Raw genomic sequence first — 26,221 nt, 5'->3', positions numbered from 1 at the left:
GCTTTGCATAAGAAATAAATTAATTCATGAATCATTAATGATTTATTAATTCAGTTAACTGGTATAAACAATACAGCAGATACTGAGGTGACATTTGATCTTATTGAGATATCTGATCTCAAAGCAGGTAAGAAACTGAGATAAGCAACTCTGTAGATGACATAGTTTTGAAAGTTGCACAAAATTATTTATTTTTGGGGGAGGGAGGGGGGGGTATCAGAAGTGGATGTAGGAGATCTGCACATCGCCTTCTATGTCCAGCATGTCGATCTCATTGAAGGACTGCCAGCGATGGGAAAAGTCAAACAGGTGCTGCCCGTTCACAAACACCTTAAACCTCTGGTTCCCACAACGGATTGACATCTGAGGGACAGAGAGAAAACTTTTGAATGCTGACACACAAAGTTTTCTAGAATTTGCCAAAATCACATTAAAATTTGCTTCTAAAATTCATCATAAGGACTTGATATTACGACTGCATGACTGATGTTACTTACATCAAAGTACTGGCCCTCCATAAATGGATTCATGCTCATTTCTCTCTCCTCCTGGCCCCAGTTTCCTCCAATCATACTGTTTCTTACAACAATTCCTTCCTTCACTCTGGGATTCATGTGGAAAGCAATGTCTCGAGATCTGCTCACCAAAAAGTTGATCCTTAATCTGAAACACACATCCATGAGCGTTAAACATTCATGTTAGCACTTTAGTACTGCACTAGAGATTTCGGCAAGTAGTCTTAAAATCACACACTTTTGTGCTCCATAGGGAACCATGCCTCTGATGACGATGGTCCTCTTAGGGAACATCCCTCCTGGGATGATGTTGGAGTAGGGCACAGGCTTAAATACAAGATGAGATATCTTATATGAGTATTACAGTATTACACAGTAACACAGGTGGACTTATAAGAGGTGTACAAAACCTGTTAATGGTGTCCTAAAGGTTACAGTCTGGTGTCTAATGGGATTGAAGTCTTGTTTGACAAATTCAGTGATTGTCAAACTTTCTTTGTTATGCATCATTTCAGAAACCAACAAAAGTTCAAGCTTCACAACCCACATGCTTTTCTTAGTCATAATAATAGAAAAGGTAAAATTGAACATTTTCATTAAACAAAGTTCAGCATGTGAGCTCATCTTGTTTATGTTCTCTAAACAATCGATCTTCATTTGACTAAATTCGCCTCATAATTTCAGATTTAATCTTTCAATATAATACCCGTGGAGTCAGTGACTGGACTGAAAGTTAAGTGTTATGCAAATTTTACTTACAGGGTTGTAGACTGGCTGCCCACTCATACCCTGATTAGTAGATAGAAAATATGAGTAGGTTTAGCAAATGTAAATATATATGAACTGTGTATAAAAAGAACATGTCGATTTTTGTGCATTGTTCTCACCGGCAGATTTGAGCCTGGAAAGGTACCCTTAAATAATAATAATAATGATATTAATAATAAGAAAAAGAAATACAAAAACAAAATGAAAATGAAAATGAAAGATAAATAAAACTTAAATTAAGATTTTTGTGATAAAAATTCAGCTTGCACAGATTATTTAAGTTATAACATAATTCAATACCCCCATTCCACCTCCCATGCCTCCTGGATATCCATCCTGCAAGGAATTAATCAGAAGTTTTAAAATTACTTTACTCTGTTACATATGTGTGACCTACATTTTATAATATAGCAAATGTAAATCTGAGGAATGAAAGTATTTTTTACCCCCATGTCACCTCCTGGATATCCTCCTGGCTGAAATGTTCAAACATGTTTGTTTAATGATGTGTGTACTAGCATGTTATTTGAAAACTTACAGTGGTCTTGTCAAAAGCAAATATACAATATTCACTATACTTACTCCCATTCCTCCTCCCATGCCACCTGGGTAACCTCCCTGGATGTCAAAAGAAACACAGTGCAGTTCAAATGTGCAGACTTCCTCTCACTACAGCTCCAGTAATATTTAAAGAAACTGAATGTAAAACATGCTTCAGTAAAAGTAACATACCCCCATGCCACCTCCTGGATATCCTCCTGGCTGAAAGGTTCAAATATGAATGTTGAATAATATGAATTCTAACGTGACAATTGAAAAAGTACAGTGATCTTATCAAAAGCAAATGTACAATTACTCAGTACACTTACTCCCATCCCTACTCCCATGCCACCTGGGTAACCTCCCTGGATGTCAAAAGAAACACAGTGCAGTTCAAATTAAATATATGCACACTTTATCTCACTACAGTAATATTTAAAGAAACAGAATGCAAAACATATTTCAGCCAAAGTAACATACCCCCATGCCACCTCCTGGATATCCTCCCTGTTGAAAAGCAGGGAATGACTGTAATCATGAAAAAGCTGTGGTAAATTAATTTGTATCATTTTGATATTACATATATATACTCACTCCCATTCCTCCTCCCATTCCACCCTAAAAAGATCAAATAGGGAAAAAATTAATTAAAAACAAAATCTTCACAAAGTAAGTGCTGTTGACCATAATAATAATTAAACACAGAAGATTGTGTTGTTTGAAATACAAGGAGAAATCTGGCATATTGATAGAAACATACTTATTCATTTATTCATACAAACATATTTATTCATCTGCTAATTTCACATTTGTAAAGAGATGACTTTTAAACCCAGCAAAACATGAAAGAAAAAAGATTTTTCTAAATATGATGCAACATGTACTGTTTTAATTATTCCCATTCCTTCATGATACCTATGCATGCCCTTTTGGGCACATATGCAGAAATCGTTAGCCAACAGCTGCCACACTTGTTAAATCTAAACTTTTGATAATTTTGACTTAATTTATTTTCCCCAGCAAAGCCCGAAGCATCAATGCGGAAGATTCACAGAGCTGAGGACTCACCCCAATAAAATTAATCGTCTGGATGGAAACATCTCCTGCAATCTGCAGCCCACGAACTTGCTCCATAGGGATGCGGTGTTGAAAAGTATGGAAATCATTCCCATTTACTTTTATCTGGAACAGAATAATGTCATATTTGTGTTGGATTAAATCAATAAAAGAAGCATAAATGGTAATAATATAACTGATCACATACTGACTATAACTAATACCTTACAATTATATTATAGTGAGAATAAACCATTTATTGAGTCTTCAGTTACAGCTTTTGCATGAATAGATTTTTACATACATAGAATTTGTTTTCATTGTCTGTACAACAGTTTGTCCTGACCTGGTAGCCCTGCAAAGTAACGATGATGACCATTTCAAAATGCTCCCCCTTTCTAAAAGGCATTTTGTGAATCTTGTCCTCTGACCCCCAGGATCCATTCTGACAGGTGTTGAAGACCACCTTGTCCCTGCCATCAAATCGAGGGTTGAAGTGTAGGGCAATGTCGCTGGATTCAGATTCTCCACAAATCAGGTTGATAAAGAACCTGCCAATGAAAAGAAAGAAAGAAAGAAAGAAAGAAAGAAAGAAAGAAAGAAAGAAAGAAAGAAAGAAAGAAAGCAGATAAGATTAGGAAACTTGCTGTAACTGTTGTAAAAAAAAAAAAGAGCTTAATATGTTGACACAGTGAGGTATGTGCAGTTTTTACTCTGCCCGTTAATGGACTATGATCCTGAATCACTGCTGCCTCTTGGATATAAATGATAAATCATAGCTAAAGATAACCACCTTGGAAACAGACAAAGCTGTTTAACAACTATTGACTATAACAAATTTTCTGTAAAGTGTATAGGGTCACAAGTTTATTTCTTCCCCTCACCTGGTGATGTGCTTGGGAATGGTCCCCTGGATATAGATGGATGTTCCTTCCCTCAGCCCTCCATAAATAGGCCCTAGATAGGGTATGTCCTGTGCCAGGGACAAAATATTAAGTAACTATAACACAGCAACACGGTGGAATGTACGCACTTCATAGTCCAAATGTCCAAATGTCAGTCATATTATGATTAAATCAAGTTACAAATTACTTTGCAGTGATTAATTACAGTACTCTAGTGTTATTTTGAACTATCATAATAGTGTATATATTATTAGTGTAGTTACTAGTTAAATGTCAAATTAGGATTTAATGTAGATTAAATATTAATCAGGCTTTTCTATTTGGTTTGTACCAAATCTGTAAATGTATTATTTGTTTCAATGAAGCCAAAAGAGGCCCAGCATTTCAATATTTATACAAAGGCCTGGGCAGTATGGACAGCATTGTGAATCTATCTAGTGTTTATCTTATTTCACAACAGTTCTTACTCTCTCAGTTTGGCCTCTCTCTTTGTTATTGGGCATGGCAAAGCACACACAGTTCATGTATTATATACTGTCTTCCATAATGCTTTGGAAAAATACATAATTTTTGTATTTTTACCTCAGTATACACCACAGTGGACAAGTCTTAAATATGATTAATTAATCTATTAACAAGCCATGTTCAACAAAAGGGCTGAAACAGGTGACCCTGAACTCTCCCTTAGTTATGGTGCAATAGGCCTATTCTGCTGGGGACTTTCCATAATGCACTGCACGTTTCTTTCTTTGTGTGTTTATGCACAACTTTGAATGTTATCGTTAGTCATTATTAATCTATGACTCACTTCCAGTTAATGTTCTGCCCTGTCTTTGTCCCCTCACCCATAAACAGTCATGGTGGATGGGTCCCTGAGCCTGGTTCTGCTGGAGGTTTATTCCTCTTAAAAGGGAGTTTTTCCTCCCCAAGTGCTTGATCACAGGGGGCTATCTGATTATTGGGGCCTGGCTGGGTCTTGAAGCGACAGCTGTCATGATTTAGAACTATGATAAATACAAATAAATTGAATTTAACTGTATATCCTGACCTACACTCCCTTATCGGTCAGATTGTTTAGTCTATTCTTCTACTAAGAACCGTGACCAGTACTATGGTCAATTAGAACGTTGTTTACTTACTCCTGTTCTAAGTGTTATAAACTTTCCTAATCTCGTGCCTTCATTAATGCCCGTCACTTAAAACGTGTCATTCTTTGGGAACCACTGGAAAAAACTGAATAACTAAAAAGAAGATCCAACTAAAAATACGTCTTTGCTATCATTTTATGGTGTCACTTTTTTGGTTTCTCCTTACAAAAACGGCCGACCTTCCACTGTGATATTATCTGAATTCTCTAACAAAGTATGTGATTGCACTTTTGAGTTAATACATTTGCAAAATCCTGTAATGGTAATGAAACTATGAGAACCTAAGGACAATTTATTACATCTTCTCAGCATAAAATTCACACAGTGCCACAGGCTCAAATATTATCGTTATTAACAGAACAAAAACAATGACGCTTGTTTAAGACCTAATAAAAAAAACATATATTTTTGTGGGTATCAGTGCGTGCAGATACTTACCGGGCTATAGATTGGCTGATAGCCAGGAGGAGCAACAAACATGGCTGCAGTCAGTAAGATGGGCGAGCAGAACAAAGCAGGAGAACTTCACCGAACACTAATACCACCCAGATGCCTTATTTTATACAAGCAGTGAGGGAGGGGTAGAACAGGGTACCACACCCAGCCCTGCATCACTGTGTTTACTTTGGAGTAACGTGCTGCAAATAACCTTTGCCCCAGCAGAGGAGTGGCACTTGAAAGAAAAAGACTGAGAATGCATTTGTGTGCAGCTGTGCAAGGAAAAACCAAAATGATGAAGCAATGAGTATCCATTCTACAGGGTGGTGATTCTCTTTATGGTAGACCTGATTAAATTCATACTCAATACATGATGTACAATGATGTTTTTTATAGAGCATTTTGTAGTTATGTGTGCAACAGAACTCTTTTGAAATAGAGCTGTATGTATGAATAAATTACCTCTGGTACACCCAGAAACCTGATATCATAAAACAGAACTGTAGAGGTGTGTACTCTAAGTATGATTCATTAAATATCCAAACAAGCCTATCTGCTAAAGGCAAACAGAAGCACAAGTAATCCTTATCTCCCACTCAGGTAACCTCATAAATGTACGCATACATACTACATGGAGGCGTTAGCTTAATCCAGCAAGTGCTTTGTAAAGTAAACACACTGAATGGTTGTGTGTTTGAACGTAGACCCACACAAATTCATTCAGAGAACAAAACTGTCACAGTAATTCATGGGTGTGTCCTGCTTAACTAAGGACTTTTCATATCAGAATCAGAATCAGAATTGTGTTTATTGGCCAAGTATATGTGCAGACACATACAAGGAATTTGGTTCCGGTAGATGGTGGCTCTCAAGCACAGCAATGTAAATCACACACACACAAGTTAAAGTTTTTAAAGACACCATCAAACCTATAAAATCTTTCATTTAATAAAATATAAACTCTAGCTTTTGCCACTTCAATGTGTAATTGCAAAATGAAAATCAGTGTTATCGCCCAGATGAAATGCATGAAGACTGCCTGGCTCATCTTACTGGAGAACAACCTTGTGAGACCAAATATGAATGAAATTTGTAACTTCTAAATACAAGGTAACATGAAGAACAAATCTGGGGAGATGTACATCCAGAAACACACAGAAGCTTGCACGGAAATAAGGAGACATCTTCACGTTCTCCTTAAAATAGTCTGTTTATTCTGTATTGAAACACAGGGTTCAGTCAGAGGACACTCAGTCAAGTGGAAAGTAGTGATCTCTATTCAGTTCCATAACATCAAATGCTTCTGATAGGGCTACAGCGGCAAATGCACACTTCAGAGTCATCAGCAACCAAAATACTGCTCTGTATTTGACATATAATAACATTAAATACAAGATGGAGAGTAAATGAGTTTTTTATGTGTTCAGGAGGAGGCATAGTGAGACAGAACGGTCTGAGATCAATGCATCACACATGACTTTTTTAAATTGAGAAAATAATTCATATGTTGAATTCCTAAAAATACTGATCATAAAAACCTAACTAGCAAAAACAAAAGCTAACTTTCTCTTCTGACTGCAAACTGGGCATATAAACCTGTGTAAGACCATTTCTCGTCACCACTGAGGATGTCACAAACAGGACACACGTGTCCAACAAAGTAGCAAGGGTCATTTAAATCCCTTAAAGCCCCAAATAAAAATAAATATATGTATCTATGGTTTAAGTAAAATATGTCTTTTCATCAAAAAGCGTCCAGGCAGCCTAGTCATTCCTCAGTTATACAGATGACGCTTTGGCCAACGTGTATACGTTAGATACATTCATTACTTATTTTAATGCACTGACAAAAACTTATTTGTGCATAAAGTGTCATAAAACAGACTGTTGGCCAGAAATACAGACGGGCTAAAACGGTCGTCTTCAGAAGATCTGATCTGCATATAAAGAATAAATAACCTTGGCATCCTCTTATAGTGTATGTGTGTGTACATCATCGATATCTTATATGGCACAGAAACACCAGCAGAGATTGGGCACCACATACATTCAGGGATGCATTGTAAGACTTAAGAGTGCCAAGTAGGTTTGTCTGTACAGCTGATTCACACCAGTACATGCCACGTACTGATGTCAGTGCGTTTTTTTAGTTTGGCAAGTCAGTTCAGAAGTTTCTATTCACGATTGCTTCTCCAAAGACAAGCTTTGAGAGAAAAAGAGTGAGAGCCGGCCAAATATCTTTACTGCCCTCTCAAGGATCTCAGAAAAATGACTGCGAGCTGCTTTTATTGCAGAAACACCAACAGTCAGACATGTAATACCAGTCAGCAGCAGCCATGTACAAAAAAAAATCCTAATTTTACAAATAATATAAATAAAATATCTCAAAGAAAAGTGTTGAAACTGAAAATCTAAACGAGATTGCTGAAGCAGTGGCTTTGCTATAGGCACTATAACGTTTACAGCAGTAGCGACAAAAGAGCCCCATTTGAAAAGACACAACTGATATGCAAGGCAAACTATGTATATTTCACAAAAAGGCCATGTAGTGTAGTCATAGCAGAATAAAAAGGCCCCTGGCTTCTTGTATCTTCTTATGCCTCTCGGTTATTACTCTCCCTTTCTTAAATAAGCTCCAACAACATTCTGCTGCAGGTGGTACAACAGTGCAGTCAAAGTGTGCATAGCTTTAACAGAGGAGATAACTGTGCAGGCAAAGGACAAAACTAAGACATAGATATGTTTGATCTTAAAATTTCATATCTTTCACTCTCCTCTCTTTCTCCATTGGATGCAGAGTAAAGATGCATGACTTTATCCAAGCTGGTCCTCATACTGCTTCCTGAAGCAGTCTCCAGCAGGGAAGAAGTCCCAGCATCGTTCCTGGTACATCTTCCACACATATGACTCCTGAAAAATGGTGCAACGTTGGTGAATACCGACTTTCAAAATTAACGATTCCAAAAAATACTAAGGAGGCCTGCACCTTTGTTTTTGAAACATCAATATTTGTCTCAAATCAATCCCTATATTTACTCACCTGTCCTGTGTGTTCTGTTTCATCTTTATTGATTAAGTACATCAAGAAGAACCTGAAACAGAAACACAAATTCAAAGTCAAAATCATTAGCATTAAGGGGTTAAACATGATTTTCAGATTAATACAATTAGCACAAATATCTGCTGATTTTCTATTTTAAATAACAGAATATTATGTTTAATGGCGTGAAAGTCACATCTGCGTTTGTAATACCACTCACATGTAATTGGCTAAGTTATGCTCTTCTAAAGTGTGTGTCTCAAAGCCATGCGGCGTCGTATCAAAGTAGTCACTCCCTATTCCACAGATGAAACACTTTGTCTAAAGGGAGAAAGGAAACTTTATGAGAAACAAAATCATGTCTAGTAGTTGAAAGAGAGATGTAGGTTGTTTAAAATTAAGCCTTACCTCCATGTCCTCTCTGACTTGCTCCTGCTGGTCTCTCAGCTCTCCAAATGCATCAATGATCAAACCTGAGAGACAGACACAGGATTTCTTACTGAAGACCAAAGTGTTAGAAATGAAGTCCCTTAGACCCTTAAAAATACCCTTTTTACCCTTTTCTAATTTTTGTAAAACAGAAATATCTTCTTCACTTGTGATACTGCACAAATAGCTAAATGCTACATTTTTCAGTGTTAAAACTGGCTGTAAATGCCATTTTCTGTTTAGACTTATGCTTACAGCCAATTGTATACAGTTTGCAGTGAAATTGTCATGATACGGTGGTTCAGTAAGTGTCCACAAATTTTGTTTTTTGCCCTTCTCCCCCATCCCTCTTCTCAGCTGTTTTTCTTTCCCTCTTTCTTTCTCCCTTTTCTTTCCCCCAGTCAAGTCTGTCCCATATTCAGCAAGTGAAAATAAAATAAACAATAAAAGGTGAATCAAATGGACCATTACGGCAAAGCTGGAATGGTCAATTTGGTAAAGTAAATCCGTTGGGCATCTTTCTTCGCCTTTAGACAATAATTCTGATGGCAAAAGAGCCAAACGGGACAGGCAAAAAAAAAAAAAAAAAAGAAAGTGTCCACAAATAACACAAAATTACCCTGGATGATAGCCAGCAGGATGACAATAACGAAGAAGAAGAATGTAATGTCAAAGACAACGCGGTAAAGCTCGTATTCATCACCAGCTGGGTCCTCAATTTCATCTCCTATGCCACCGCCAGCTCGCACACCAACGTACATGTGGAACAGGTAACACTGCAGGAGGGGGTAAAGTCAGAGGTCAGTTTAGATAGCATCACAACTCATAGTAAAGCCGACCTCCAAAAAAATCATGCTGGGTGTGTCCTGAAGTGGGTTTATTTTTGCTTTGTTGTTTTTTGTGGGGGGGTTGCCGTTCACTCACAGTCATCATGTCATCACACTTCATGTCCGGCTCATCCTCGTCTTCACTCATGTTGTAGAACTTGCGGAAGAAGTTAAAGGCCACCACAGTGTACAGGTACACCACCACGGCCAGCAAACCCACTGTCATCACCAGCTGCAGCGAAAGGAAGGAAAACAAAGGATCTAATGTAAAAAAACAAAACAGGTCAACTGAAAGCCTGATTACATATCTTTAGCAAAAGTGTAACCTGTTTGCCGTTGTGGGTGACGGAGGACAAAATCGTGCGCAGGGTTTTCACGCCCATTGCAATGTCAACAAGATGAGCAGCAAAGAAGAAATTGTTGTAGTGCCCAAGCAGAGACATCAACATGTACCAAACCAGGTAAAGGAAGGTCTAAAAGATATTTAAAAAATGCATCAGGAAGACCGCATTCAAAGCAGATTCGCTTAATGTTTTAATTACATAAAAACTTTCTTTTACTCACATTATCAGTGAAGACCACACCATTCTTCCAGATCTGGTATTTGATATCAATAGATGTTATCCTGCACAACAACAGACACATTTGACATTATGCCTTTTTTAAATATAACTCTGTAAATGATACTGATTCATGTAATGCGTGAGCTTACCAGCTGAACATTGAGGTGTCAGGTTCAGGCTTTTTTCCATGGTTCATGGCGCTGACATCAAGAGAAGCCAAGTCCATACCAAGCAGCTCCGCAATTCTCTCTCTGCCATAAATGTCCCCATATTTATCCAGAACCTGGATGTCACATACAGATGTTGAGTTGACCGTCGTACTTCAATATATAACTGCAAAAATGTGGCTGACAAAAAACTCTTACCTTTCTTTTCACAAACTTGTCCCAGTAATTGTTGGGGAAGGTTCTGCACAATGATACAAACATTAGCTACAGTGTGCTCAGTTTATCTTATTTATTTGAAGCTCTGGAGCCTCACACATTTCCTTTCCAGTTTTGCACAGATAAATATCTTCCTGACCTAAAAACCTGTTTGTTCTCTTTTTCTTTCCTTATTTTCTCATTGCCCAACCGTCTTTCACTCTTTATCAGCTCATCATCTCTCCTTGCTCTCTGTCTTCTATCAGTGATACTGTGATTTTACTGCACAACCATCTCTAGTGTTTAAACAGGATGCTTTGAAAAAGAGAAAATACCCAGTGAGTGACAGTTCTCTGGGCAAAAGTGCCTTGTTGTACCAACCTGGTACTAGCAGGTTCTACGTAATAAAGTATCACGAATGTATCTGATACTGAAACATGGGTCTTACGGAGTGTTGAGCACCAGTCTGTCCCACTGGCCCTTGATGTCATCGTCCTCAGGCTGCTCAGTGACATAGAGGCCATCGAACTCCAGCTTTCTGGCCAGTTCTTTCTCTCTTTTGAAGATAACCAGAGGGACCTTACAAAGGTGGAGATGGGCAGAAGATATACCGCATGAAACCTATGAAAACACACCCCTAAAACTTTTTTGGACTAAAGAAAAGCAAATCTCTCACACACCTTCAGGCAGTTGTAGCCAATGATACAGAGGAAGGAGATGATGGTGTGAACAATACCAAAGAAAGCCATTGCTGGTTCCATGTAGCCAGTGCTCTCTTCCAAAAAGTAGTACAAAGGGCCTTCTTCATCATCATCTTCCCCTCCGTCATCTAATCCTGATCCGTCTTCTTCAGCACCGGAGCCTTCAAAAATCCCAGAACCCTCAAAGAGACCAGAACCCTCAAACTCCTCCTCACCTGGAGGCGTTTCAGACACCTAGATAGTCATAAAAAACAGCAGTCCTCAGGGTCTCGCTAAAGCTTCTAAGAATAATTTTACTAAAAATCTGAAAAAAATATTTAAGATCACAAATATTAGTTAGGTGCTGATGTATAAATGTGAATATGCTTATTTTTATGCACGTAAGACTCCAGAACTAACAGATTCTAATTACTGAATTTGTAATGCACAGTGCCACGTCCCAGGTGTCATGACATCAAATTATTTAGTCAAAACAGACCTTGTAGAAGAGCAGGATGAAATTGAGAGCGAAGGCAATGAACAGGGCCAAGAAACGTAAATTGTAGAAGTTACGAGAAAGGTAGTTCTGGAAAGAAATAAAGAAATTAGCAATAATGCTGTGATAAATGCTGATAAACATGCTGATAAGGTGTCCTCCATGAGTTACTAATCACAAAAGTACACCAGGAGTTATTTTAAAAATGTTCTATGTATGAAACTAATCTCTAGTACACTAGCTGAACATATCAGACTCATTTTCTAGTACTCATCCTGGCAGTTAAAATACATTCAACACGGTGCTGAAAGAAAAAGCTGCTCACCATGAATTTAATCCTCTGAACCTCCAGCTCATTCCACAGTTTAAAGCCCTCCTTATCAGATTTCTTGTCCTTCTTCACTTTGGTCTTCACACTTATCTCTTCTTGTTCCTCAGGCTCTTCCTCCTTTACCTCGGGTTCAGGCTCTGCCTTCTCTGCCTTCTCTGCTTTCTCTGTTTTCTCACCATTCTCGGTGCTTGGAAAGACACAAAGAAATTTAAGCTTTGGGAAAACAAAAATAGCTTTAGACTTTTGGCACTGTTTAAAATGTGATTAAAAACTCAATACCTACAAGGGTGTATGCTATGTATGTGAACAACTAACAAAACCGTGCAGAGTTACAACTGTTTTTTTAATCAATAACATCTGGAAATTGTTTATAATTGCACACATGATAGTGAATTCGGTGAATTCAGAATATATTATGTTTAATCTCAAGGACACATTTTAAGCAGATCCTGCTTATTTTTGACAACAAGGCAAACGTCTTACTCTGCTTTCTCGGTCTCCTGAGGAGCCTCTTCTTCGTGTTCAACCTTTTCTTCATCTCCTTGTCCTCCTACTGCAGCAGCCAGCTGTTTAAATTAGTTGACAATTAATTAACCAGTTACTAAAGAGTGTACATATTAATAAAAAACTACGAGAGAGAACAACCCACCAGTTTCCTCTTCAACAGTGGAGTGCCCTCTGGAGTCGGAGGTTCTTCTGGTGTTGTCTCTCCCATGTCTCCAAGTCCCCCAGGAGTATTAAAGCCAGGCAACCGTCCACCTTCTCTGTCCTCACCATCCTCTTCTTCCTCCTCTCCACCCACGGCATCTATGAGGTCAGCCACTCCATCTGCATCTTGGACTTCCCTAGCACCCGGTTCAGGCGGTAGGTCCCCATGAACTTCATCTTGGGTGGGATCGGGCATACTGGCCAGGATCTCTGTGACTGTTATCTTCTTGGCACCCTCTACTAAGCCTCCACCAAACAGTGCCTTCCATATTAGTGTGAAGAAACCCTTGCATATACTATAGACAAAAATCAGGATGCCCATCAAAACAGTGTAGACGAATGTAACCAGGCCGATAATCATGTCCTTTACCGTCATTTTTCGAAGTTTGCGGTATCGACGCCGGAGGTTACGGAAGGTGAACATGTTAAAGAAGTTAACCACGCTCTTCAGAAACTCTGCAAAGGCAGAAGCCGACTCCGGAGCTTCACCCTCACCATTTCCTTCATCTCCTTCTCCAGACTCTCCTTCATCTCCTCCGCCTTCCTCTTCTTCATCATCATCTTCTTCTTCTGCACCATCTCCCTCTGGCTCAGAGATAGATGCAGCAATGTTCATCTCAAAAATGGTGTCCTCACAGAAGTTCACAAACATCTCCATTTTCTCACTCTCGCCACCCTCGTTGACCACATCAAAGATGAACTGCCGCTTGGACTCTCTGACTTGAGGCATCTCCCACTGATTGCGGTTCTCCTCACTGATTTCAAAGTAAATGCGTTCGATCTTCCTGCTGGCTCCCATGATCTCGATACGGCCAAGGAAAGGGCGGAAATAGTTGAGCACGCTCTCTGCTTGTTCCAGGAAGTTCTGAAGGCGAGTGTCATGGGGTACATGCTCTGACAGGTTTGTGAGCAGAACAGCAATATTGAAACCGATGTCTTTTGCTGGCTCCTGGAAACGATCAGCAAACTCCTCAAAGTTGATCATTTCATTCTCATCAGCCTCTGAGCACGAGAGGAGGAACTGGATTTCAGAGGGAGAGTATTGCTTCTGACTGTCCATGGCCTTGGAGAAGTCCTTCTTTGAAATAAGACCACGTGGATCAGTCACATAATCACGGAACGCATCGGATGCCACTATATCCTTGAGCTTGAGGAACATGTCGAAGAACTTAAGGATCATCTCCACATTGCTGGAGGACTCCACCAACATGTCAACCATCTGCCTGGCAATGGTACCATTCACCACATTGCCTGATAGCAGTACAAGCAGAGATGAGATAAGGACAATATAGAATGTATCTGACAGAAAGAAGCAGACATGATCTGATAGTGAGGAGTATCTTACCTTCAAGCAGTGACAGAAGCATCACTACCATGTCCTTCTGCAGATCTAAAAGCTCCTTCAAGAGACCAATTTGACTGGAGTCCTTCGATGGAGCCAAAACGTATATACCAGAACACAAAGCGGAGAGACAAGCTTTTTAAAGTGTATTGACTAAAAAAAAGCCATTTTTTGTATACATTACAGTTTAAACTGAACATAATTTGCTTTTTTTTTAAAACGTAAGTGAAAGGCACTACCTCAGAGTGTGATCTACTCCAAAAATGATCCTGGGAGTGCATTTTTGAATAAAGAATATGCATTTTTATATAATAAATTGTACACTGAATGTGATAGGACGTGAGACAGAAACACAGGAAAGGGGAAGGAAGAAAATGGCTCTTCTAACAGCCTTAATTTGAAAAAGAGACTGCAGGATGGAAGACAGCCATATTTGCAGACGCTAATCTTATCACTCCTGAAGGCCTGCACCAGCTGATATGGCAAACTTCAAATGTTTATCATAGGTCATAGTGGCTGTCAGACTGGTGGAGATCTAGAGGAAAAGGATGTCATGCAAGCCAGCAAAAACTGCTTGCGAAATCAGAGTTGTACCGTTTTAAACAGCTTATCATCTACAGCAAATGAAACAGCTAAATGAAGAGAGACGATACAACACGTTAAGGCTTTAAGGAGTAAAGTGAAATGAATCCCTCAAAGAAGAAATAATTAATTCAATCACAATACATCCGGAGACACTTACCTTACAAAGTGTAATTACAGTTTGGTGTGTAATAATCATCGAGGTCTAAATCTAGCACAACTAAGTGAATAACTGTAACTTTGGCTTGTTTAACAGTTGAGACCTAAAATCGACATCATTACAATAAACGCAAAGACAAAATATGAAGTGCTGCAGAGAAAATACACAAAGAGGCACATGTAGATGGTGCAGGCTATTAAGCAACTTATTAAAGAAAGTATTAAGCACGAGGGCTTTAAAAAAGCATGAGGGGCTTTAAATGAAATGGATTCGGTGTGAAAACACAGATTCTTACGCCGTTTCGCTGTCCAGGATCGGGGTGCATCTAACAGAGTTACACATGAAAATAAAACTGTTTTACATTAACATTTTTACTTTGTTTTCGGATTGTCACAGCATGAATACTATCTAATGTTTTGTCAGGCAACAGCCTCCATTTCAATAACCAAGACAGCATATATTGTTCTGGAAGTTTTTTTGGCATAGAACTTCAGAACAAAACTTTTTTTAATGTATGTGTTTTGTTTTATCTAAACCTGCCTAAACAAAGTACTTGTACAAAAGTAATTTTCAGGAGAGTCATATGACATAAAAAATGCCTTTTAATCAGTGGTGTCAGTAGCAATAAAACAGCCACACAAAATTAGATTAGTAAACACTGCAGCTTCTTGTAAACCCAAACAAATGAATGACAGAAGACACGTGTTATTGAAAGCAAACACCCAAAGCACAATCAAATAGCACTGGTAGTTTAACTTTATCATACAAAAATGTAAAGTAGGAAAATAGGAGTAATAGAAAGGAATAAGTGTATATTTTTTTCAAGTTGTTTCTGCCAACTTTAATGAAGTTCATATTATTCATCAGGTTAGCTGATTTATTTGAGGAATTCTAATTCCACATTAGACTAGGGGTGGGGGAAAAAATCGATACTGTGTAGTATCGTGATATTTTGTTTGCTAATAATGTATCGACACAGGGACAGCAGAAATCGATATTTTGTTACAAAAAAGTTTTTGTGGACTGGAACATGCTCTGACTTCAGAGCATGTTGATCCTTTTTCTGAGCAAGAATCCTGACATTCCTTCACTGTCCAAATGTGTTTAACTTTTTTTTGGCAGCAATAAACATGACAGTTTACTTATTTTAATTTAAGACATGTTTTATTTTAATTAAGTTTAAAACTTTTTTATTTAATGTAAAATTATATTTTGTTTTAATTTACTTTCAAATTCTTCAGTTGCTGAAGGGGCTGCATAGTTTTCATAAACTGCATAGTTCAGAATAGCTATAATTGTACCAGATGGTTGCATTCAGTTAAGTTGGACTAGACTGTAATACAAACCGTTCAGTTTGTCAACAATAAAACTGAAATGAGAGAAAGACTGAGTGTGAGACTTTGATATTAGATAAAATGAATATTGATAAAGTTTACCTTTATGTACAGAATCTGAATATAGCAAAATATTTTAAAAAATTGCAATAATATCGTATCGTGCGTTAAGTATTGTGATAATATCGTATCGTGGGATGCATGGTGATTCCCACCTCTACATTAGACTGAGTGAGAATAATTAGCTTTGCTAATGTAGTAGCCATAATTTCTGCAACTCTGAAAATGTTTTCATATTTCTCTGGGTGGAAATCTAAAATGTCAAACAAAGTTGTTGAATCGATGAACATAGCTAATAAACGCGTAGCTACAAGACAAATACTGTATGCATGAAGGAAGATGATCTTGCATTTCTAATTTAAATTTGGTTACAATCTAACTAAAACATAAAGACAGTTAGACTTAATATATAGACAGATTACTTTACCAGGGACAAAATTTGCGAGGTTTAAATATCCTTTGATATTTATCAGACAGTTAAATATCAAAAGACTCATCAAAGTGGCAGAAACAATATGACTAAAAAGGGAGGAAACGGTTAAGATTTTTTCTAAAGTTAAACCTGAGAGTAATCAAACAAATACATACTTTTCTCTGTAGGAACCATGAGAGAGACAGTTTATATAATTAGCATAACAAAACAGACAAATCGACAACTATTTTTATAAACAAGTATGTTTAGATTATTATAGAAAATAGTTTGGGGGGGTGGGGGGGGGGGGGTGGGGGTGGGGGGGGGGGGTGTTGGATTCTAAATGGAAATTATTCCTGACACCGGGAAATAAAAACTAAAAAAGAAAAAGACTGAAAATTAATGAATTGAATGGCATGTTCCTTACCTGAGCAAGTTTCATCATCATGTGAGCAAAGACATGTAGAAAGCCCACAACAGCGTCCCACAATCTGCTGTGGGCCAGAGATTGTTGGTTCCCAGTACAGGGACCCTGAAAGTTAACACACACATCGGCAAATAAAGATAATATTCATGTGCGCTTACAAATTTGGAAGACATATTTTTTTCTTTGTAACCAAACCAAATATTTCAAAAATTCTAAAAAGTCTGATTTTGGGAACAAAACTGTGTTTTGAAAAATGCATATCCTAAGCAGGAATACAAAACCTGTAGAATTCCTTATAAAAAGTCAATTTACTCTGTAATGTACAAAGTTTAGATCTGAAGGGGTTCTCCACTTAACCACTGTCTGGAGGGCCGTGGCAGTAGACCCATGTTTGGAATATCCCCTAGAAATCTTATCTTCCACTAAGATTTCTTATCATTCGTGCAGCAAGATTTTTACCTGGATGTACTCAGTCAGGCTGTTGAACACCTGCTTGGCCACAGTCATTGCTTTGGAGAAATTCCTCTTGCCAGGCTCATCAATTATGTCTTTTCCTGAGTAGTACCAGTAAAAGTCACTAATGGACTCCTGCATGCAGGAACAGGAGGAAGAACATGATGTTAGCAAGGGTTCTGGATGACTTGTTTAACTCTCAAAAACCTTAAAAATATCAGAAGCTAACTGTAATATCTAATTTTTATGATATACTGGACTCATATTAAGACTGTTGTCTTAAAACTTAAAGGCTTAAAACTTTCCTTTTTGCTAAAGCATATAGTTAGGGCTGGACCAGGTGACCCTGAATCCTCCCTTAGTTATGCTGCAATAGACGTAGGCTGCCGGGGGATTCCCATGATGCATTGAGTTTTTCCTTTCCAGTCACCCTTCTCGCTCACTATGTATTAATAGACCTCTCTGCATTGAATCATATCTGTTATTAACCTCTGTCTCTCTTCCACAGCATGTCTTTATCCTGTCTTCCTTCTCTCACCCCAACCGGTCGCAGCAGATGGCCGCCCCTCCCTGAGCCTGGTTCTGCCGGAGGTTTCTTCCTGTTAAAAGGGAGTTTTTCCTTCCCACTGTTGCCAAAGTGCTTGCTCATAGGGGGTCATATGATTGTTGAGTTTTTCTCTGTATCTATGAAGCGCCTTGAGGCGACTTTTGTTGTGATTTGGCGCTATATAAATAAAATCGAATTGAATTGAAATGAATTTTTGAGCTCCCAGACGTCATTAATAAGAAACATTTCAAAAGCTTTATTGTATATAAGGTGCTTAATCCTCAGTCTTACAAAAATCAGGGTAAGTACTGTATATCTGACTGACCTGGAGTCGAAGAAGGTAGTCCACAGTGCAGATGATGACATTTATAGTAGTTGTGCTGCCTGTCTGAGTTCTTAAGTAGTTCTGAAAATCTGAGTAAAAGGAAAAGAAAATTAACTGAATTGTCAAAATTAAAGAAGTCTACTTTTAAAAATTCAGACAGACGATGATGCACCAGGTGCATCAAGTGCTGACTTTCAGCTTTAATTCAAGAAGTTTTATAAAAATTTAGCAACTGTTTAGGAATTACACAGTTCTATATACAGTGTCCTGTGGGGAGACCCAAACAGACGTGAAGATCATCTGTTGAGAGCAAAATAAAAGCCGCCAGAATGATGTGGACCCGGCTGAAGAGAACAGCCCAAAACAGAGTCCGTTGGCGTGGTGTTGTTGTGGCCCTATGCTCCACCAGGAGTCTACAGGCTTAATTGTCACGGGTTGCCGGGCCAAGCTGTGTGTGAATTATAAACGGACCCAAGATGCAGACTGCTTAAGTTGCGAGCGAGCTTTATTAACAAAAGGGTGAAACAAACAGGGACGAGGTGGACAAAAACCAAAACTTAAGAGTAACCTAAACTGGGAAAAGCTAAGCAAAAACAAACGTGAAACCTTGAGACATGAACCAGAGATGCAGGGAGAACAACGCGGGGAGAATGCACAGTAAAATGGAGGGGAACAACACAAACGAACCAGCAACTACTAAGACAGAAGACACGACTTAAATACACTCAGAGAAACACAGGGAGATCACACACAGGTGGGGACACAGCTGGGAGTGATTAACGTGACGAGACCAGGGAGGCAAACTGAAAACACTCACATAAGACGCAGACCTTCACAATAAAACAGGAAACACATACACGTAACGACACAACACACAAACTTAACACAGACTGGGGGACACACAACATAGGAACATGAAACGTGAAAACAGGAGAGTACAGAAACCCAGAATAAACTAAACCACAGAATAATAATAAACTAAAACATAAACACGGAGTCACAGACTCCGGACCATGACATTGATGATGACGATATACAGTGTCCCATTTTCAGAGCCTCGATCAAAATTAAGGAAAATTAAGTAAAAACAATGTCTCAAATTGATTTAAAGCTTTGAAGCTTTTCACTGTAATTTATATAAGAGGCCCAGTGAGATGTTAGTGCAAGTGATGGAGGCTATCATAAAGTTTAAAAACCAAAATAAACCCATCAGAGAGATGACAAAAAACTTTAGGAGTGTCCAAATCACTCTTAAAAAGAATGAATGCAAAAGTGCACAATGAAACAATTATATCAGTGGTTAATAAAAACTGCTTCACAACTTCTAACCAATCTTTGACACATATATATGGAGAGAGAGAGACAGGGGGAAACTCAAACGGGTCAGGAGGGCCAGCTCTGTCCTGGAGCTGAAGTCCATCGAGCAGGTTGGGGAGGAGAGGACGTTGTCTAAGCTGACATCCATCATGGACAACACCTCCCACCCCCTGCGTGAGACTGTACAAGCACTGAGCAGCTCGTTCAGTAGTAGACTTTTACACCCACAGTGTAGGAAGGAGCGCTACCGCAGGTGATTCTTACCAGCAGCTGTCAGACTCTATAATGCAGCTTAACATCCTGTTGGTCATCTTACTCACCAGCTTGTTTGTTTACTGTACATTTTATGCATAACTCTGTAGATTTGATACATATCCCTGTCCATTTTATAGATTTCTCCGTTCAATGTTCACCTTGTGTCTCCCTTTTATATTTTATTTTTCCTTGCTGTAAGAGCTCTGTAACACCGAAATGTCTCCTCCATGGGATAATAAAGGTTTATTCTATTCCATTCTATTCTATATTCCCCGCTCATATTCAGCCGAAAGCAATCAGACCGTGCTTCACAATGCACACGGATAATGACCGTGTTTCATTTATGAAATACAAAACTTAATGCAGAAAGTCTAAAAACAAGGTGGCATCACTCTGCCTCATGGAAGATCACTAAATACAGCCGTGGTGTTTGGTGAATAGACTTGTTTTATTTAGTACAGCCATGACTTACCATTATTGTGGCCCTCACAAAGAAGTTGAAGGAAGCGGAAGAGGTCACATGTAAATTCATCGTCTGCCATCACTTTCTCATCTAGGATGAATAACAAAAGGCATGCTAATTAATCTGTGCGAAAGCAGGTTTCCACAGTCCCAGGACAGAGTACACATGAACTGCTTTTATTCTGTTAGAATATAGTGGTAAACACAAGATTATGTATATTAGGAGTAAAGGTTGACGCTATAGAGGAAGTAAAAGAAAAAGCTAGGGTACCTTTAACTCACGTTTCTTTAACATTTTAATGTTCTTTTGCAAAACTTGAATTGTATCCTTTTTGACTTGATCTATTTGACTTCACCTTACAGAAGCTGTAGATAAAGATTCAGACCAGTTTTCTTTCTATATAGTTATATATATATATATATATATATATATATATATATATATATATATATATATATATATATATATATATATATATATATATATATATATATATATTGTGGTTAAATTTCACTGTGTGTTATAGAAGAACCTTCAAAGAACCTTGAACCTTGAACCTATATATATATACATATATAAATATATATATATATATATATATATATATACATATAATAAATTATAAACAAAGAAAAGGGAAAAATGCACCAAGAGATCAAAATATCCAATCATTTTGTCTTCGTACAAGAAAATATAAAAACAAATAATTATTTAATTGGAAATTGTAATTTTTAATTAGTTAATTGGAAACACTAAATTGCCCATAGGCGTGAATGCAGGAGTGAACGTGAGTGCGATTGGTTGTCTCTGTCTTAGCCCTGTGACAGACTGGCGACCTGTCCAGGGTTCTACCCTGCCTCTCACCCTAGGACAGCTGGGACAGGCTCCAGCACCCCCTGCAACCCTGAAAAGGATAAGCGGAAGCGAATAGATGGATGGATGGATGGAAATGATTTTTTCAAATGACCAGTTATAGAAAGATTATAGAATTTAGTATTCAGGTCAGTTTACCTTCATTAAGTGCACTCATCAAATAGTTAAATATTGTAAACCAACTTTATATTGTTCATCTACACATTTAACACTGCTGGATTTAGATTTTATTAGCATTAAAAGTTAAACAGTAAGCACAAATGTTATTTATAGGAATAGGTCATGAGTGGACATTATTTAAAATGACATTATTTAATGTTTGTGAAATTGAGATTCATGTTTGAACTTGAAGAGCCTGTGACTGTGATGGAAGGTGAACAAATGTGTATTGCAAACCAGCTCAACATTTTTTAACACAAAAAAATCTGCACAACTCAGATGAACAAGAAGTGTCAGCCACATCACGCTGTAGTGGACAATGAAAGTACACATAAAAATAACAAAATAACAGAAAAATACAGCTGAAAAAACAGGACATGGATACTGATGGTAAACACATAAACACAGATATAACTTCCACAGCACACCATCATGCTGTACAGATCTACTGAACTCTGTAAACTCCTGTTAGCTATCAGCTTGGATGTTGGGGGAAAATCAGGGGGGAATGCAGGAAAATGCACTTTAATAACCACTTTTGTCAATATTTTTGAAGGAACTGAGAAGACTTTCATAATTTCTTTGCAATAGAATCTAACCTAAACATTGCACTTTGCTACATATACTGCAAAAATATCAATTTCACAGTTCTCTAATAGCATGCTATCAGGTAAAAACAGCTTATTTCCAAAAGATGCACAAGCATGCTTCAATTTAATCATGAATGAACAACAACAAATCATAACAAAGCCATGTGGGGGATGCCAAGTTTTTCTTAAAACAACAGTCATGGACACATGCCTCGGGAGAAATATGTTATCATTGTGACTCATGTTAAATATTCCCATAGGTATACCAAGCAAAGAGCTGGAACTTTAAAAAGACTTCATTACTTGTTTCTTACCAGATTGAACTATCACATCATATCATATACTGTGCACAAGCAGAGAAGAAATGATGTACAAAAATATGTACAAATAGACGCTATAACAGGGAGATCCTCAAGGACTGAGATTCTACTGAGCTGCCTTTGGACTGCCTCGTTGAGCTTTTTTAACAACAAGCACAGTAAAACATTATGACCTGATATTTCATAAACAACGCTACGATACCGATGAAGTAAAGCAAATCAAAATTGAAATGATCAGAGGTTAACCTGGCCATTTACGTAGTTTGTGAAGATCAGCCCGGAACAGGAGACGCAAACAAACTACATTTAAACTATGGAAATAAGAGCGACGCAGAGCATAAAAAGTTCCGACACTTTAGCTTCAAGCACAATTTGTGAATGAAATACAAAGAAATAGGAAGATAACACGATCACATTTCATTCCCATTGATCTATACTGAGACAGAGATTGATGGAGTTACAGTAGATCTGTCATAAAACACTCAAGAAGGAAAATTAAACTTCACAGCCACTTGGATACAATGAATAAATATATCAACATATTGTAATCTACCACTGACCAAATGACTCTAAAGATTAATCTTACTGGGCTCTTGAGTGTGAAATGAAATGCATATTAAGTTCACAGCAAGGAAAAGGCTAGTCAAAAGAAGAAGAGCTACAAGGGACAGAAAGGACAGAAAGAAGGGGGAAAGAAAGAAAAATATATGACAGCAAAGTTTCATTTACCACGTTCTAGCTTCTTATCTTTGAACCGCGAGAGCAGCAAATTGATGCGTAGGAAGGACATAGGCATGAGGAGTAAAGAGTTGAAACGGGCAAAGTGAACAAGATGTAGGGAAGAGAAAAACAAAGAGACGGAGTGAGTCCAGAATTCTCATGACTGTCAGCGAATGACAAACATTTTCATACATTAACAGTCAAAATGCTGCGACTAACACACATGTGTCGTGACTCCTCGACTCTGGACACATGAAAAGATATCTGTACAAGGCATACACATACAGGCACACACAAATGCACAGAATAAAGACTGACACTAAGAAAATATTATATTATATCACAAAACAAAGGAGGAGAACAAAGATGCAGATGTTTGTATGCATTGCATGTTGAGTTTGTGAGTGACCATTAAAAGCTGTCGAGCATACTCACTGGTGCCTTCTTCTGAAACCATCCCAAGTCCCTCAGCCTTGTTCTGTCTCTCGAAAGCGTTCAAGTCCAAAACACTGTTAACAGCAAACATTTAATCAGCTTAAAAAGTACAAAAACTTGTATATCCCCTCCAACGGCAAGCAGAAGTATAAAAGCGATGTAACCATAAATGTATTACAGACCTGCAGGTCTGCATCAGAGACTGAATGCTAAGGAAGAACCCCACATCCTTTTTATCCTTCAGATAGTCCAGCATCCTCTGCACACAGATGACAAGAGCATGATGACAACAACGCTCTAATGAAGATGTCAAGATGTAGATAGGCAGTAAAATAAATTTTGTTTCTTAAATCTTTTTAGCCTGTAGACATAAATATATCATACTCATGAAGGCTCTTTACCTGCTGTACATCACTGTTGCCTCCATTGAGGATGGAGATTCCCAGTTTGAGTGTAGAAGAAACCATGGCTCCAGGTTCACCTGAAACAAGCAGATACCGCTCGTACAACAACTTGACCCAACCATGAATAGCGAAGCTGGATTCTCTTTGCCAAGATAACAACAGATAAAATGGTAGGAAAGGTTGCCTACAGTTTTTTTATAGAAGGGGAGTCGAATAAGTCTGAGGGAGAATGAGCTGTGCTGCCTCTACAACATAAAATGAAGTGGGTGCGATGGGTTTTCCATGACGGACAGCAGTTTGAGCTCTTATCCCCCAAAATTTACACTTCCTACTCCCACTACTTTTTTATAAACAGGTTCATCTAACACAGCTAACGCTTGGTTCATAATTTTCAGACAAGTGTTTGTGTGTGTGTAAGAGTGTGCTACTATGTGTCTGTGTGCAGATCTAATGTGCAGCAGCTACCTTTACAGGCGCTGATCATTTGCAGCACCATCTCTGCAGCACCACGGTTGTGCAGACGGGACTGCTGGTACAAGAGCCTCTGTTTCTCCATCTCCTTTTCCTGTGCAGCAGAGTAGCAAGAAAACAGCTGTAACCCTGTCAACAGAGACTGCACTGCCCCCCGCACTTACACACACACACATGTACAGGCACACATACACTAAAAACACACACATCCTTATAATCGTATTCTAATTATAATTTGCTATTGTATTTGCTATACCATTGGTCCTGATGTCATCCAGAGTTGCTGGTTAATAATTCGTGTTATATGCAAGTAACACAACTTTTTACACTTTCATTTATTTTATCACCTATGAAACAGCTTCTCTTAATCTTTCTTTGTGTTAAGCTCAGTTAAGTGAGCAGATTCTCACTGTTTCCATCAGATAGTGGCCAGTTTTTTTCAGTAAATGCTAAGGTAAACTATTCTTTTCAAGTGTTGAATGAACTTGTAAAAAAAAACAAGCTGTTTTAGTGTTAATACTCGGGACTCTTAAAGACACATACAATTCTCTTCCAATGTATTAGTGTTGGAGACAGTTATTCCAGTTTATGATATCCAACACAGGTGCAAACATTCAATTGCAGCAATCATTTCATCCCAGATTGTAACACACACTTCACATATTCTTCTTAGGAAGCAACATCAGTTGCTGGAGTAAAACAGCATGCAACCCCTGCTTCCAACAGAACAGCTTAGGGTTGTTCTACTTCACAGCCTAAACTTATATTTTAAGCTACCTGGAGTAGCCTGTCTGTGACGCTTGTCTGCTTTTTAGATAAACTATAAGACCCTAAACTGAAACTGAGGAAAAGTTGCTTGATTGACTAAATATTTTCGTCATTTAGAGTTTTGACTTGTCACGATATGAAAATGAAAAAGACTGTTCTATTCAAGAACTTTGAAATATTTACTCTGAAAAAGGCTGATTGGTTATAAACACGATTTAGTTATACAGCAGCAGTCTTTGTCAAATTGTCAAATCACTCATCACCCTTCAGATTTATTTGAATTAGATTAATAAAGGTATGTGATGATATTTTAAAACTACTGAACACTAGACAAACAAATGAGTCTGCACATCTGCAGACACTGCATACTGTTTAATATAACATATTAAGATTAAAGTGAATAAAAAAACACAAACTTTAATGCTGCGTGACGCAGTATTCTAACTCACGCTATTCGGACTATGCTGCACTATACTTCTCTTTTTTATATTATTCTGTGGTACAGTACAAATACTATAATAATAGCAGATAATGAACAACCATCCTGTTGACAAAAGAGGTTACATTTGACCCACCACTGCACATCATGCACAGACCCCCACCCAAAGCACCCAAACCTCTACCTAACCCTCCCTCCGCCCCCCTCCCTCGTGAGCCTGAAGTGTTTTAAAAACATGAAATGCACTTTTCTCTGGTTACAGAGATTCCGCTCAGCGTAAGAGTATGAATAGAAAGAATGGAAAGAAACTGTGTGAGTATGAATGAACGTCTCTGTGAATGTAGCTGTTGTAGCGTATGCTCGCATGAGTGTGTTTGGGCTTGGGGCGGTATATGTACGGCTGACTGTGCAGGCTTTTACTGTATTCTTGGTGAGCACAGAGAGGGAAACTTGTTAGCGCTGTCCAATTCAAAGGAAAGACAAACAAAAATCAATTAGTTGTCAGATGTTAGAACTCCAGTTTTCAGGTGAGTCTATATGGGTGAACACAGTCAAATTA

At 38.2% G+C, this 26,221-nt stretch overlaps 2 protein-coding genes across 6 annotated transcripts in view; both read right to left on the bottom strand.

The window, feature by feature from the left end:
- Positions 1-216: 216 nt before the first annotated feature.
- Positions 217-5,483, bottom strand: LOC102779565 (galectin-4-like). 2 transcript variants are annotated; one of them, XM_087851163.1, is made up of 16 exons: positions 5,371-5,483; positions 3,764-3,852; positions 3,226-3,430; positions 2,892-3,005; positions 2,418-2,441; positions 2,304-2,330; positions 2,153-2,188; positions 2,016-2,045; positions 1,866-1,901; positions 1,730-1,759; positions 1,584-1,619; positions 1,403-1,429; positions 1,275-1,304; positions 754-842; positions 498-663; positions 217-363 (listed from the first exon to the last, which is right to left on the bottom strand). In XM_087851163.1, exons 1-16 carry the CDS (start codon positions 5,410-5,412, stop codon positions 217-219), a joined length of 1,128 nt encoding a protein of 375 aa, XP_087707289.1. In that variant the 5' UTR covers positions 5,413-5,483. The 2 variants fall into 2 exon arrangements, with proteins under 2 accessions (XP_087707289.1, XP_087707290.1); XM_087851164.1 differs by lacking the exon at positions 2,153-2,188.
- A 1,078-nt stretch (positions 5,484-6,561) lies between these two features.
- The window catches only part of ryr1b (ryanodine receptor 1b (skeletal)), a 69,729-nt gene continuing 50,069 nt past the window's right edge, over positions 6,562-26,221 (bottom strand). For 2 of the 4 annotated variants that reach the window (XM_087851159.1, XM_087851160.1), the window contains exons 81-106: positions 24,450-24,549; positions 23,982-24,061; positions 23,763-23,839; positions 23,581-23,654; positions 23,155-23,172; positions 20,493-20,573; positions 18,449-18,537; positions 17,583-17,711; positions 17,124-17,228; positions 14,152-14,233; positions 12,748-14,057; positions 12,582-12,664; positions 12,093-12,285; positions 11,771-11,857; positions 11,272-11,526; positions 11,040-11,170; positions 10,595-10,637; positions 10,379-10,512; positions 10,231-10,291; positions 9,993-10,139; positions 9,764-9,898; positions 9,459-9,615; positions 8,819-8,883; positions 8,631-8,731; positions 8,411-8,462; positions 6,562-8,280 (exon numbers count right to left, since the gene is read on the bottom strand). In XM_087851159.1, coding sequence (XP_087707285.1) covers positions 8,185-8,280; positions 8,411-8,462; positions 8,631-8,731; positions 8,819-8,883; positions 9,459-9,615; positions 9,764-9,898; positions 9,993-10,139; positions 10,231-10,291; positions 10,379-10,512; positions 10,595-10,637; positions 11,040-11,170; positions 11,272-11,526; positions 11,771-11,857; positions 12,093-12,285; positions 12,582-12,664; positions 12,748-14,057; positions 14,152-14,233; positions 17,124-17,228; positions 17,583-17,711; positions 18,449-18,537; positions 20,493-20,573; positions 23,155-23,172; positions 23,581-23,654; positions 23,763-23,839; positions 23,982-24,061; positions 24,450-24,549 — 3,885 coding nt within the window. In that variant the 3' untranslated portion in view covers positions 6,562-8,184. The remainder of the gene's footprint in view (positions 8,281-8,410; positions 8,463-8,630; positions 8,732-8,818; positions 8,884-9,458; positions 9,616-9,763; positions 9,899-9,992; positions 10,140-10,230; positions 10,292-10,378; positions 10,513-10,594; positions 10,638-11,039; positions 11,171-11,271; positions 11,527-11,770; positions 11,858-12,092; positions 12,286-12,581; positions 12,665-12,747; positions 14,058-14,151; positions 14,234-17,123; positions 17,229-17,582; positions 17,712-18,448; positions 18,538-20,492; positions 20,574-23,154; positions 23,173-23,580; positions 23,655-23,762; positions 23,840-23,981; positions 24,062-24,449; positions 24,550-26,221) is intronic. The other 2 variants (XM_087851161.1, XM_087851162.1) reach the window with 1 other exon arrangement.

The sequence above is a fragment of the Neolamprologus brichardi genome, chromosome 14 (genome assembly GCF_056152115.1).
Source record: "Neolamprologus brichardi isolate AB-2024 chromosome 14, ASM5615211v1, whole genome shotgun sequence".
NCBI lineage: Eukaryota > Metazoa > Chordata > Actinopteri > Cichliformes > Cichlidae > Neolamprologus > Neolamprologus brichardi.
The sequence above is the reverse complement of the archived record's forward strand: the minus strand, read 5'-3'. Positions and strand labels throughout refer to the sequence as shown.